Source organism: Penicillium malachiteum (assembly GCF_028827825.1).
Source record: "Penicillium malachiteum strain IBT 17515 chromosome Unknown utg000005l:1.0-9002435.0:326005.0-9005861.0, whole genome shotgun sequence".
Lineage (NCBI taxonomy): Eukaryota > Fungi > Ascomycota > Eurotiomycetes > Eurotiales > Aspergillaceae > Penicillium > Penicillium malachiteum.
Window position 1 is genome coordinate 5,291,105 of NW_026643099.1, and position 13,700 is coordinate 5,304,804.

A 13,700-nucleotide genomic window follows, 5' to 3' on the forward strand; every position below is an offset into this window, starting at 1 on the left:
TGTATCTGTACTACATACTACCTAGGTATACCTAGGTATGTACTTTCGACTACATAATAGTTCGCTGATCAAAATAATACCCACATGTGAATGTTGAAACAGCCTCATAGTTAAGATGCAGTAAAATGATAGATCGTATGTACACCGAGGACCCTGAGACCCTGAAACTTGAAATGCGCATGGGACCCTGACCCTATCTATGTACCACCTGCATATGAGCGATTGATTTTTTGTGGGACCTTGATGGAACCTTTATGCATTTAAATGTTTACTTTTTTTATTGCCATTTACGTGAGGTTTTCAAGTGCCTCACTTGCACGTCCCGTTCCCACCTCATTCTAACATGTATGGAGAACAAACACTCACACATGATCAAGGGAAGTAATTGATTTCCGATCCATAGACTTAAAAGAACTCCAACATGCTTTTGCAGAATATGGTTGAAATGATGTTACATCGATTGTTTCCTACAGCCTTGGCTGATAAGAGTATAGCTGATGGCTTCACCATGGTCGGTGCCCCTTTGATCCACGGAGCCCAGGAAATATCCATAAAGAGCCGAAATGATGACCACCATCGGTGTATTTGATCAAACGCTGAAATGGCATATTTACTCTCAGGAGTACTTCCTGGTACCATCAATCCCCTTTGAACCCGCATCCCTAAACTTGAAGCCATCACTAGATCTACATTGATAAATTTTCACCATGAAGTTCGACATTTCCTCCATTTTACTAGGAGTTACCCTCCTATCTACCACGAGCCTCTGCACACCTCTCACAAGCCTACGACAAGCCCGCCATGAAGCCCGCCTATCTCGCTCTCTTGGACACTACAGCAATCCACCCTTACACCCAGAAACACAAGAAATCATTCACCTGAACTCAACTCCCCATGTCCAGTACAGTCAAAACTGGGCTGGCGCTGTACTCATAGGCACAGGCTACGAATCCGTAACCGGAGTATTCACTGTTCCAACACCACAAGCACCCAATGGAAGCAGTGGTACAGGAAACTACGCCGCAAGTGCCTGGGTTGGTATCGACGGGGATACATGGAACAAAGCCATTCTCCAAACCGGTATCGATTTCACCGTGAGAGGAGGAAACGCTAGTTTCTCAGCATGGTATGAATGGTATCCCGAGTACGCATACGATTTCACGAACATCTCAATCTCTGCAGGAGACGAGATCAAGGTGAGCGTGCAAGCAACATCGACATCTACCGGGTGTGCGATTGTGGAGAATCTCAGTACGGGAGTGAAAGTGAGTCATGAGTTCTTTGGTGGAGAGGGAAATGAGTTGGGGGAGTTGAATGCGGAATGGATAGTTGAAGACTTTCAGCAGGGTCTTACACTGGTGGATTTTGCGGATTTTGGAACGGTTAGTTTTCGCAATGCTTGTGCTATTGATAATGGGGTTGTTGTTGGACCTTCGGCGGCTAGTCTTGTCGATATTAAGCAAAAGGGGAATGTGCTTACTTCTTCGTCTGTTACGGATAATACGGTTGTTGTTTCTTATCAATGATGGGATATTGCAAGGTTCTTAATTAGCAGTGAGGATGATGGTATGACTCGTATGAGGGCATGGAATACTATAATTGGGTATGGCTTCGGGTTTTTACAAGGAATCTAGGTAGTGGATCTGTTTTGATCTAGCTTAACTTCAGCATTATTTAGTATAAGGACGAAGACTTGCTTATTGATTGATTTTAATGCAATATTTTCAAAATTTTGAAATATCCATGACACTATATCCACATGGAAAATCATTCAGCCCTGCGATTAGTTCTTGGACGCTTTTAGTTCAAGTTACTCTCATTCTATCTCCTTCCTCTCTCCTGCTCCATGCCAATCCAAATCCCGATGTCTGAGGAGTTGGCTTGCATTAGCTTCCATATAAGCATGGGCCATGTCAATCTCGGAGAGTCGGACGCGATAAATCTCTCGAAAACTTGAATGTGGATAATGGTGGCTGGCTGGCAGTCTCCACAATAATCAACCACCCATTCACAGTCTCAGATGTTTTTTATCACACAAGTGACACGTTATGTGCCTGAATCTGGAACGGAAGTATACGTACACAGCAATTCATGCGTGAAATACTAATCTCACCGACTATTTGGATGGATCTAGCAGATTTTTTCAATGTCCGGTATCGATTCTCAACTCTACGATGCATTATCTTGATTCGTAAACTATGGCCCCCATATGCTTTTTCATGATGTACATATTGGGGGCCAAAACTAATACCCTCTCACCTGTGCTTCATTATAAAGACTAACTATTGCGGGGTATTATTTCTAACTTTTAAAAATCTCTCAGAATATTCCTTACATAAAGATTATTCTTTATTCCAAAATGACAGGACAGTTGACCTGGCTTGTGACCGGATGCTCCTCTGGCCTAGGTGAAGCCTTTGTCCGAGCTATTCTTGCTAAGGTATATCTCTTTACTGACCTTCAAGCTACAAATGAAGCCCCACTTACCATTTTATTAGGGTGATCGTGTTATTGCAACCGCGCGTCCAAGTAATGGAACTTCTGGGACAGACCGACTCACTTCACTTAAAGAAGCCGGTGCGGTTACTTTAGAGCTTGACGTGCTAGCTTCACAGGAGGATCTTAATGCCAAAGCCCGCGAGGCGTGGGAAATATACGGCCAAGTTGATGTTCTAATTAATAACGCTGGCTATGTTGAAGCAGGAATTTTCGAAGAACTTGAGTAAGTTTACTACTAGATATTATATAAAATTCTCTTCTGACTCAATCAATAAAGCGAGGAAACCATTACAAATTCCCTGAGGACCAATATCCTAGGCCCACTTAATGTCACCAGAGCATTCATCCCCTTAATGCGAGCCGCTAAAACTGGTACCCTTCTCTTCGTCGGCTCAGTCGGCATTTACTACGGTGCTCCAGGTGCGAACTGCTACACAGGTGGAAAGGGCTTACTAGAAGGGATCGTGCCAAATCTCGCGGTAGAAGTCGCATCCTTTGGCATTCGGACATCCATCTTAGTATTCGGACACTTCCGTACCGAGCTCATGAACCCTGAAAACACCAAATTCAGAGCCCCCAACCTCCAGCCAGAGTATGATGAGCTCAACAAGCTTATCAAAGCTGGTCTTGGTGCTCAAAATGGGACCCAGCCGGGTAACCCTACTAAGGCTTGCGAGCTTGTTGTCGAAGCGGTGAGAGGTGAAGGGAGGTGTGCAGGTAAAGAGCTGCCTTTGAGATTGCCGGTTGGTGCGGATGCATTTGGTTTTATCAGGGATAACTGTACAGAGAGATTAAAGTTGTGCGATGAGTGGGATGGCATCACATCGCAAACTAACTTTGATTGATCTTCTTCAATTCATTAAGATGATGTTTTTTTTTGCGAGGCCCTTAGTAGCCCTCTCACTTTTGTCCATGAATATTGATGAGTAGTCTCATCCTCAGAGTTCCACAAAGTTGAAGCAGAAGAGCCCGTGCTTAAGGGAAACTAGCTATAATATCGGGATATTAAGACTACATTTATTCACTATTGATGTTAATATAGCTTCGCTTACTATGCTACTACTCCGTATCTTTGCCATATTGTGAGGAGCTTAGTACTAGATTGTATGATTTGATATCTGTGTGAGTATGGGAATCTATCTGTCGGAAGATGTAGATCCGGATCCGAAGACTATCCGACACCGTAGTCAAGTTTCAACTCTCGGATGAAACGGCCCCGTGCCGCAAGAGTGTGCCATTAATAATCAACTCCATGGAAACAGAATTTATTAGTAACGAACTATTTGGGCTATAAAGGTCGATTGAACCTGGAGTATATTCAAATTTTATGGATGGCTAATCAAGGTCAAATAGAAGTCATGTCTCGACCCAGTATCATTTTCGGTGGTGCTTCTTTTGGTAGTCCATTGATTGGAAAGAACTTCTGTACGCCCGAGAACGTAAAGGAGCTTCTAGATCAGCTGAAACCTCATAATGTGAACAGGATTGATACTGCTGCTCGGTACTCCCCAGGAAATCCGGGTGGCTCGGAGACATTACTAGGTCAGGTAAATGCTGCTAAGCAAGGGTTCATCATTGATACGAAAGTCAATATTTCTGATGCCAATATTGCCACTGGCGCGGGCTCTTTAAGTGCTGTCGCGATATCTAAATCTATCGATGAGAGCTTTAGTCGACTAAATGTGGAAAGCGTTCACATTCTACATTTTCATCGGTCTGATCCTACTACCCCTGTGGAGGAGCAAGCGGCTGAGATGCACAAGCAATATTTAGCGGGTCGTTTTGAAAAGGTTCAATTTGCCTCTTATTACGAATCTTTGATACTGTTGACTGACTACCTCTAGTTTGGAGTTTCCAATTTCACGCCACATGAGCTAGCTGAGCTTATCTCTGTGTGTGTAGAGAAAGGCTACATCAAGCCAAGTGTATACCAAGGGTGCTATAACTTGATTGACCGCCAAAGCGAGCAGACCCTGCTACCGTTGCTTCGAAAGCATGGCATTGCATTTAATGCGTATAGGTAATTTCAGTATTCCCTACCTATACTTATATGATACAAGTTCCTAGTGCTCATCTTTCTTGCAGGCCGCTGGCAGGTGGCTTCTTATCTGGCCGAGCAACACGAGGTGATATCGAGAACTCTCGATTCTCTCCAAGCAACCCAGCATCAGCAATGCTGAATAAGGATTATGACAAGCCGCATATCCATGCGGCAATGACAGAGCTCTTGCAAGCACTTGAACCATATGATATCACCGGCTCCGAGGCTTGTCTTCGATGGATTTTCTACCATTCCGCCCTGGGAGATGGTGACGGTGTCATTCTTGGGGCTAGCAAGACTTCTCAAGCAGTGCAAAACTTTCAAGATATTTCAAAGGGACCATTGCCTGCAGATGTTGTGGAAAAAATCGATATGATCTGGAACCTTCAGTGAGTAAACCGTGAATGCTAGTATCAACTTGAAACAAACAACAATTTCAAGGCTTGAGTGGAGTGGCTTTCACACGGATAAATGGAGAAAGGGAACATGTAGAGACATAGAAAGATATAGGATGAAAATATAATTTATTCTCTCGAGATCAATCCCTGGAAAGTGTGGCGTTGGGCCAAACCCCACATTTACAGTGAGGCTCAATTCTTCTGATCCACAAGGGACCAAAATGGCTTCCCCACTGTCGAATGACTTAAAAACCCGAAAGTTCGTCTGTTTCCTCTCTTCGGCACTTAGCTTTCTAATTTAACGCACGAAAATGAGAGAACATGCAACAGGAGATTTGGAGTGCGGGGCCCCGCCAATTTTGAAGTCAACTGGTGGAGATGACTTCCGGATCCCGACTGCCTGGATACCCAGGTGTCGATCACTGCGTTTACTAACTAACTAACCTAAACATGTTTGTGCAGAAGTTGGAATTCCCAAGATTATTTCTTCCGCATGTTGAAGAGTAAACGAATCTTAGTTGAAATATTCAGCTACTATTTTCGAGCTGGGATACCTGGGCATCAGACTTGCTGAAAGCCAGCACATAATGGCTATGAAGAGTATCTACGCCCAAAGTTAAGGTAACTCTGCTCCTCGGCTCAATTCTCCGCCGAAATCAAACCAGCATATCAGAAAACACCTATTTTTTATGCATTTATGCCTTGAGAAAAGCAGAAAGATCATGCCATGACCTCCGGTGGCTTGCTGTCTTGACCACGGGAAGTGGGGAAATGCAGCCAGCAGTCGTGCTACGCATACACATTCGACAGATCACATAGGATTCAAACTATGAACCGTGTACTCCGTAGCACGCCACACAACGTGTTTGCCAAGACTGCAGGTTATGCTGACATCTAGACTTGGAAAAGCGCGGCAAGTTGTGGGTCTAGACAGTGGGCCGAGCTCAACGCTCGACCCGTCATGAGCAGCTTACAGCCGTCGGTTTCGTCCTTTTGTTTTTTCATCTTCGAACCTTGTTTGTCCTCTTGCATCCAGCTAAACCGCACTGGGTCAGACTTCGAATTTGGTACAGATTACTTGATAACGGTTCGTGCAGACTCTTGGAAAAAAATTCCTTGCGTGGCCCCGACCCTGTCTGTTTCCTCCCCCCCGCACCCCCCTCTCACCTCTTTTCCTCAGGCATTCCCGGGTATTTCTACAACGGTTAAGATATTGACAACTTGCAAGGAGTGAAGAATTGCAATCATGGCTGGAAAAGCGGAAGAGATTGCGGTGGTAGGTTCTTTCTATGAATATATCTTGATGAGATCATTCACACTGTGAATTGGCGTCCCGCTCACCTTGCATAGGACCCGGATCTATACTCTATGGCCGCTGGTTATGCCGTAGATGACTTTCAATCGTCAGTAAAAATTTTTTGAATTAATTTTCATATTAGATATCTGACTGAAATGTCTTTAGGGAAACCACTTCTATTGCATCAAATATTGCACGAGGACGTCTTGAAAATGGCCGAAGGTAAGTTCATCGGAACCTGGCCCCTACATCCGTTGTACATCAAGCTAACCTAATTTTTATAGATATCAAGCAATTAAGGAAGATGATTACTGGTTAGTTTCAACAAAACATCTGGTCCATTTTATTTTCTTTCCATCTAATAATTGAATTCAGGGGTCCGTCTGATGATCAACAATTCGAGGCATTCGAGATTTGGTAAGTCACCAAGGGATTATTCCATGTCTCCACTGTATAAAATGAGCTTCAATACTAATTAAACAGCCATCTGGTCTTCCTTGTGGTAGACCACAACGAGCCGAATCCCCTTTTCCATGCCCCAATTACGGAAACGCCCAAGGTAAGTCTACCAAATTAAACCTACATAGGGCCATTGAATAAAATGCTCATTAAGAACACAGAACATTCTGGACATTGGAACTGGTAAAGGCAGTTGGGCGATGTATGTCTTTGACCTCTCCAATTCATAAGAGACTCCTAACAATTCAATGTTAGCGATGTTGCCGACATGTATCCAACAGGTACTGGTCTCTGATTTCAATTAATCTCTTCTAAAACTAACATGTACCAGCCACCGTCCGTGGAGTGGATATCTTCCCTCCACCAGTAACATGGATGCCACCAAACTGCGTCTTCGAGGTTGACGACGTAAATCGCGAATGGACATGGAGAGAGCCATTCGACTTTATTCACCTGCGTCTCATGTACGGTGCATTCGACCCTGAAGGATGGGACCGTCTCTACCAACAGGCCTATGAGTGAGTGTTCTTCCAATCCCTTTCAAATCGCGAAACCAAACTTATCACTCTTCTTCCACTTAGTGCCCTCGAGCCTGGTGGCTGGATTGAACAAATGGAACTAGACGTCCGACTATACAGCGAGGACGGCTCCCTAAAACCAGAGCATCAGCTCCACGGCTGGGGTCCATTGTTCATCCGTTGCTCCGAGCGAGCAGGACGTTCACTCCGAACCCACGAAACGATGCGCGACGCAATCAAGAAAGCCGGATTCGTCGATGTCCACGAGAAGAAATACAAGATTCCTATTGGACCCTGGGCCAAGGATAAGTTGCTGAAGGAGGCCGGTCACCTCCAGTATGCACACTGGAACACTGGTCTTGAAGGATGGGCGATGTGGCTTCTTACTCACTTTGGAGAGCCAAAGCCGTGGACCAAGGAAGAGGTCCAGGTATTCCTGGCTAAAGTGCGATCGGAGTTGAAGAACCCGGCTATTCATGCTTTTGAGCCTGGGTAAGGCTTTCTATTATCACTTTGGAATTAGATCATTTTTGCTGACCTTTATGTAGACGACGTGTGTGGGCTAGAAAGCCTACTCGAGAGGAAATGGCTGCTAAGGCTGCTAAGGAGGCCAAGGAGAAGGAGGTCCCGATCAAGGCTGAGCCTTCGACTTAATGTTAAGCAGTGGGAAGTTGTCTAGGCATTCGCAGGTCCAACAAATGTCTCTGTAGTTCCAGGCGGGCGCTTTCCTGTCCTTTCATTTTGTCACGTAATATTGTCATCTCGGTTTAGTATTTAGGAGCATGTCTATACAAATGATGCCTGATGTCCTGGTGCATTTAAATAGTCCGCATATATTTTCGGGGATCATAACCAAATTGATCCTCCAGTCTATTTCTCAGTCAAAAATCTTGAAAACTGATATATTGTCATATTTCCGAAACCTGTTACCTTCAGTCGGATGAAGCTCCAAGATCTTAGATCTTAGATGACCTCATGAAGCGCAGCGCTTGCCAGCACTCCCTCACCGCCTTCGGCATCAAGATTAACAAGCGATAGCTAATTAAGCTCAACCTTGGAACCATCCACCTTGACAAATCCTACAACTTACAAAGAACCCATCATGGATCTAGTCGCAGGCGTGCGCAAAGAAGGCAGCCGGTAAGAAAGCCCGCACAGCATACACATATACCAAATCTAACCTTTCACAGCGGCGGCCGCACCGAATTCAAATGGTCGGACGTACAGAACTCAACCCACCGGGAGAACTACCTCGGCCACTCTGTTATGGCCCCAGTAGGTCGCTGGCAACAAGGTCGCGATCTAGGCTGGTACGCCAAGGGCGATGTCGATGAAGAAGAAGAACGACTACGCCGCGAACAAGAAGAACGACAACGCGTCAAGGATGCCGAGGAGGAAGCTATGGCTCTTGCATTAGGTCTGCCTCCACCAGCTAAAGCTGCGATTGCCGCAAATGCCAATCTGGAACCACTTGGTCCGCGAGGCGCACCAGAGAAAGCGGATGAGGAGATGGGTGGTGTTGAGAAGGAGAAACCGGAGCGGGAATCACGCGGAAGTCGACGGCATAGACGGGACCGCGATCGGGATCACAGTCGGAGTCGGAGTCCACGAAGGGAAAGAAGACATGAGCGCAGTGATGATCGTGGGAGGGATAGAGAGCGAAGACATCGAAGACATTATGAGGATCGGGATCGGGAGCGTGAGCGCGATCGCCATCACCGTAGCCATCGTCAGCGGTCTCGATCAAGGAATCATGCTCGCACGAAGCGGGCGGATTCTCGATCTAGAAGCCCTCGTCGTGCTCATGGGCGGAAAGATGAACATCGTCGTCCTGAGCGCAGTCATTCGCCTGATAACCGACGACGACGGGATACGGAAAGACGCAATGAGCGAGAACGCTCTAATCGACGGGATTAACCTACGACGCAATGCAATGATAATGACACATAATTTTAAGAATCACAAGAATGGACTCTATTCTATTGACTTTAGCGAGTGTACAATGCTGAGTTTGCGTGGCACGCTCTAGTATAACGAATCCATGCGCTAATTTTACATGCATCTCTCGGCCACTACTACAGCTCGTCGTGGAGAACCTCCTCCTTCAGATCGGGCATGGCCATAAGGCTCACCACCATACTGGTCCAGCCGGTAAAGTGCTGTGTGCGCTGTCCGACACCTGTCTCAGGGTTGTACTGCTCCCATGCGAATCCAGTCCTCTCCCATTCTCTGAAGACGTTCTCAACCAGGTTCTTGCGCAGGCTGGAGTACATCTCACGAGCCTGTTCACGGTGGGGACCATCTGCGTTGGCGGTGGCCTAGAAAAGAGGAAACAGAAATTAGTCCAGAGGTACGGGTTTTATCTTGAAGGGGATGATACTCACAAAAAGGTTTCTCAAAACCAGGTAGTTGATAGGAACCCACACAGGGCTTCGCCAGTAGTTCTCTTCTGTGCCGTAGAACTCATCCTTCTTGCTCAAGCTGCGAATACCGTAGTCACTCCACAGCTCCTCGGGGTCACTGATGAGATCCAAGACTGCCTTGAGGCGGGGACTGTCGGGGCCAATCATGCCCGTCAAGTAGGGGAAAATAGAGATGTAACCTTTGTGGCAGACATGCACACTCTCCTCATACTCATCAATTGTCGCATCGCAGAAAGTCTGCGCATCTTCATTCCAGTGTAGATCCTCAATATTGCGAGTGATGGCATTCTCGTGGTACGCGAATTCCTCCGCATCCTCCTGTTCGCCAAGAGTCTCTGCGATGCGGCGCAGAGTACGGGTCATCATACCCATCCAGCTGAGCAGATCAACGTGCAGCTCACCAGGGTGTGGAGGCTGAGGACGAGGGTAGTCATCGATACCAGAGGTCAGGATGTGCTGGACGAAACGTCCACGCCAGCGGTAACCCTCCTTGGAGGAGAAGGCCTCGCGGTCGTAGGACTTGATGTCACCGCGTTGGGTGTTGCGGTACCAGTTGTAGTGTCTCTTCATGAGAGGGTAGAAAGAGCGAAGGTAGGCATCGGCCAGCTCCGGGTTGCGTAGGGTCGCAGTGCGGAGGTTTTCAGCAACATCCTGGTCATCGAGACCTTGCTTCTGAATGCTCTTGTTGCTCTTGGCCTTATCCATGAACGCCTCGAGAGCCATGAAGAGAGTGGGCGGGTTAGCGTAGTGTGGGTACTGCACTGTGAACTCAGCGGGCACTTTGCTGCGAGCTTCCAAGCCGAGAATTTGTTCACGGGCAATCCATCCATCTTCGTCCATCAAGTGGAACCAGCTCTTGATGATTTCAAGTCTGTGGATGTTAGTTCATTCTCATATGAAAGGAATCATGATCGAACTTACGCGACATCAGAGTCATATTCCATCACGGGGAGCAGGTGGAAACCCTCATCCCAGAGGAATCCACGAGGGAAGAAAGGACGGGATGGAACACAAGTGAACAGGTCTTTGGCGCCCCCGAGGACAGGCTGAGCCGCAGCGCGAGCCTCTGCGGTCTCCTCCCAGAAGCCCTCGTTCTCCTCCTCGTAAGCAGGATGGGCAGATCGGTCGACAATGTCATCTCCGTGGAAGAAACCAATACCACCAACTAAGTTGGACAGCATAGCCTTGGAGAACTGGACGTATTTGGCGGTGTTGAAGGGTGCGTTAGGTGTCAGCACTTCCTTAAAGCGCTCGGAGAAGGACGTCGACGCTTCCTTGATTTCCTTTGTAATTGTCTCCGCTGTATGCTGTCAGAACGGCGTGTCTATTAATCTATTTCATTGATTTTAAGGGTCAAAAACTTACAGGTAACAGGCTCAGGGGCAGATCCGGAGGAAAAGAGAACATCAAACTAGAAAGATTAGCCATAGTCGTATTTTGGAGAGGATCAATGATAATTACCTCGAAGGCACCCTTGAAGACCTTCTGGACAAGATGAAGGTTGCCATTTCCAGGTTGGTGCTTAATAGTAAATAGCTGGGCTGGGGGAGGAGGATTTTCCGTTCCATACTTCTCAATGGTGGGCTCAACCTCTCCCTTCATCTGCATAAACATCAAACCTACTTCCGAATCAGCACAGCTCAGGGACGCAAAGGTTTAACGACTTACCCTTAGCCTGCCAAAGCTGAGGCTGCGGCACATTGCCACTAGTAACCAGACCCTTGCCCAATGGTTTATCCTCGTAGCTCGGGTGGCTGTGCGAGAAGTACTCATTGGTCTCGGGACCCTCAGTGACGTCGATAGTAAACTCGCCAAGTTCAGAAGAATAACCCAGAATCCTGACATCACCTTCGAGTGCAGGCGCATCACCAACACTGGCCTTTTCAACGCCTAGCTGACCCAATCCCTCGAGGGTAGTGTAGAAAACCATAGAAGTAGGCTGATCCGGGGCACCATCCTCACGAGGAACACCCTTGACACGGAATCCCCAGCTTCCGCCATTCTGGCCACCGGGGACCTTCACAAAGTCAATGGTCAAGTCCAGAGAGTTCCCAGCATCGTGAATAGTCTGCCGTCCTCCCTTTCGGATATCGTATTCGTCCCATCCGTACCCTGCCATACCCTCATTCTGCTCACACGTATGCCGGAAGTCTCAGGTGATGCAACTGACGTTAGTTATCCGACATCTAGAACATCAAGACAAGAGATATACATACTTGACTGGGCAGTGGCATAGTTATCCACCTTCGCCCACATCAAACCTGCAGCAATACTGTTCGCAATTCGAGGACGAACGCCGAAATACAGGTTGGGCTTGTAGGGACCCCATAACAGGGATTCGTTGTTGGCGCGTGCGGCCTCTTTAATTAAGATAGAGACATCGTTCGGGTCTTGGCTTGCAAGAACTCCCGTCGCGGAGAGGAGCGATGTTAAGAGAACTGGAATCCGGAGATGCATTCTTTTCAGTTGCATCCCAATTGAGGGGACATTGAATGTGTACAAGTTCCAAATTCCTGTCTTGGGGGTTAGCTGTTCACTCCGCAATTACGTGGCCCGAGCTTCCGTACTTGGTGCTTTGTGATTCGGCCAGGATGTGGATCACAATGAACCGCGCGTCCAAGTACAAAAGCCAGAGTGAAGAATACAAAATACAAAATTGATTTATTTGCAAGTTATCTATTTGTTGAAGTATGTGCAGATTATGAACTTGTTTATAGCTGTTCACGAGGATCCAGAGAAGCGATCTTTGCGCTCTTAGCCTGGCCATCAAATACAAACTCACTTATGAGCTTTCCTGTACCAGGACCATTCTGAATACCCCAACAAGTATGACCAGCAGCAAGATAAAGACCCTTGGTATGTGTAAGACCAACCAATGGCCCTCTGCCACCAACAGTGTTGGGTAAGTAGCAAGCTTGACGCACGCTGATCTCTCCGTCCCGTAGCTGGTTAGAAATGCTACCCACATGGTCAATAATCTCCTGGCAGCGCTCCTGATCCACCTCGACTTCAACGGAAGTCGGGGGCAATGGTACAGTCTTATCACCATCACCGCAGGCGTATACAGTGTCATCGGGACGGGTATAGATCTCCGGCGTGGCTACAGTCGGCCGAGATTTCATAGCAGGATTGAAATTCGCTGGGATCTCAATGTTCGTAAAAAGTGCATAGGCACTGACTGGTCTTGTTGGTCGGATGACCACACTATGTGCCCGCATCGCAGTAATGGGAGCTTCAGGAAATATAGCTTGAGTCCATGGGCCAGCCGCAATAATCACATCTGTAGCTGAGATTGTGCGAGACTCGCCTGATGCTTTGTCGGTATATGAAACAGATTTCACAGCACCATTGGGGCGCACGATCTCGGTAACTTTACCAAGGATGATTTCCGCTCCTTTCTCCTCGGCCAGCTTTGCCATAGATGTAGTAAACAAATATGGATGAACCTGTGCTGTTTCGCCCGGTCCACTCATACTCTCATAAGCTCTCAAGAGTTCAGGCTCAATCCAGTCCAGGTCATGGGGGATCTTAGCAGCCTTAAGTTTGGATATAGCGGCTGCACTGCGCTTCTCAAGCGACTCATGCTGTCCATCGCCGGTCTGTTTTTTGTCGGAGAGAACCCGACCCTTGACAACTAACTGGCCACAGTTTGTTTCCCTGTAGTCCCATCGGTTCTTGCCGTCGTGTTCCTTTGCCAGCTGTTGGTGGAGTGGGTAGCTGAGATTTACAAGATTATCCGGATATGCCCATCGCGCTAGCAGTCCTCCGGCTTTCCCTGACGCTCCGCCTGCGATGTCCGAAGCTTCAAGAAGGGTGACTTTGTGTCGGGTTGGGTCATAGGAGGGGTGTCTTGTAAGAAAATATGCCGAACAACAGCCGATGATACCACCACCTATATTGCAGAGACTTTGATCAGTATGTATTTGGATGCGGGGTATCTGGTTGGCGCAAGCGAGTTCTTCCTACCAACAATGACAATTTCACGACGATCTCCGGATACCGGCATCTTGAAGAACGGTTGGATTCTATGCGCTATCGAATGAATTGATGCCACAGCGAAAGGTG

General features: G+C 47.2%; 7 protein-coding genes across 7 annotated transcripts; 6 read left to right on the forward strand and 1 right to left on the reverse strand.

Moving 5' to 3' along the window:
* Window positions 1-707: 707 nt before the first annotated feature.
* Window positions 708-1,526, forward strand: N7483_011992 (A4/G1 family peptidase; the record flags this gene model as incomplete). Its single annotated transcript, XM_057095419.1, has 1 exon — window positions 708-1,526. The coding sequence occupies one exon, from the start codon at window positions 708-710 to the stop codon at window positions 1,524-1,526; it is 819 nt and encodes a 272-aa protein (XP_056941390.1).
* An 833-nt stretch (window positions 1,527-2,359) lies between these two features.
* N7483_011993 (uncharacterized protein) lies at window positions 2,360-3,344 on the forward strand (the record flags this gene model as incomplete). Its single annotated transcript, XM_057095420.1, has 3 exons — window positions 2,360-2,440; window positions 2,499-2,722; window positions 2,777-3,344. The coding sequence occupies 3 exons, from the start codon at window positions 2,360-2,362 to the stop codon at window positions 3,342-3,344; spliced, it is 873 nt and encodes a 290-aa protein (XP_056941391.1).
* Window positions 3,345-3,857: 513 nt separating this feature from the next.
* N7483_011994 (uncharacterized protein) lies at window positions 3,858-4,343 on the forward strand (the record flags this gene model as incomplete). Its single annotated transcript, XM_057095421.1, has 1 exon — window positions 3,858-4,343. One exon carries the CDS (start codon window positions 3,858-3,860, stop codon window positions 4,341-4,343), a length of 486 nt encoding a protein of 161 aa, XP_056941392.1.
* A 329-nt stretch (window positions 4,344-4,672) lies between these two features.
* On the forward strand, window positions 4,673-4,933 carry N7483_011995 (uncharacterized protein; the record flags this gene model as incomplete). Its single annotated transcript, XM_057095422.1, has 1 exon — window positions 4,673-4,933. The coding sequence occupies one exon, from the start codon at window positions 4,673-4,675 to the stop codon at window positions 4,931-4,933; it is 261 nt and encodes an 86-aa protein (XP_056941393.1).
* Window positions 4,934-6,184: 1,251 nt separating this feature from the next.
* Window positions 6,185-7,866, forward strand: N7483_011996 (class I SAM-dependent methyltransferase; the record flags this gene model as incomplete). The annotated part of the gene is made up of 11 exons (XM_057095423.1): window positions 6,185-6,214; window positions 6,289-6,341; window positions 6,401-6,457; window positions 6,520-6,549; window positions 6,611-6,652; window positions 6,719-6,794; window positions 6,856-6,896; window positions 6,950-6,975; window positions 7,026-7,212; window positions 7,276-7,704; window positions 7,761-7,866. The coding sequence occupies 11 exons, from the start codon at window positions 6,185-6,187 to the stop codon at window positions 7,864-7,866; spliced, it is 1,077 nt and encodes a 358-aa protein (XP_056941394.1).
* A 448-nt stretch (window positions 7,867-8,314) lies between these two features.
* On the forward strand, window positions 8,315-9,129 carry N7483_011997 (MMtag domain-containing protein; the record flags this gene model as incomplete). Its single annotated transcript, XM_057095424.1, has 2 exons — window positions 8,315-8,352; window positions 8,403-9,129. The coding sequence occupies 2 exons, from the start codon at window positions 8,315-8,317 to the stop codon at window positions 9,127-9,129; spliced, it is 765 nt and encodes a 254-aa protein (XP_056941395.1).
* Window positions 9,130-9,287: 158 nt separating this feature from the next.
* Window positions 9,288-13,641, reverse strand: cwh41 (mannosyl-oligosaccharide glucosidase; the record flags this gene model as incomplete). Its single annotated transcript, XM_057095425.1, has 9 exons — window positions 9,288-9,530; window positions 9,597-10,506; window positions 10,557-10,918; window positions 11,008-11,046; window positions 11,097-11,254; window positions 11,304-11,786; window positions 11,852-12,148; window positions 12,361-13,527; window positions 13,602-13,641. The coding sequence occupies 9 exons, from the start codon at window positions 13,639-13,641 to the stop codon at window positions 9,288-9,290; spliced, it is 3,699 nt and encodes a 1,232-aa protein (XP_056941396.1).
* Window positions 13,642-13,700: the final 59 nt, after the last annotated feature.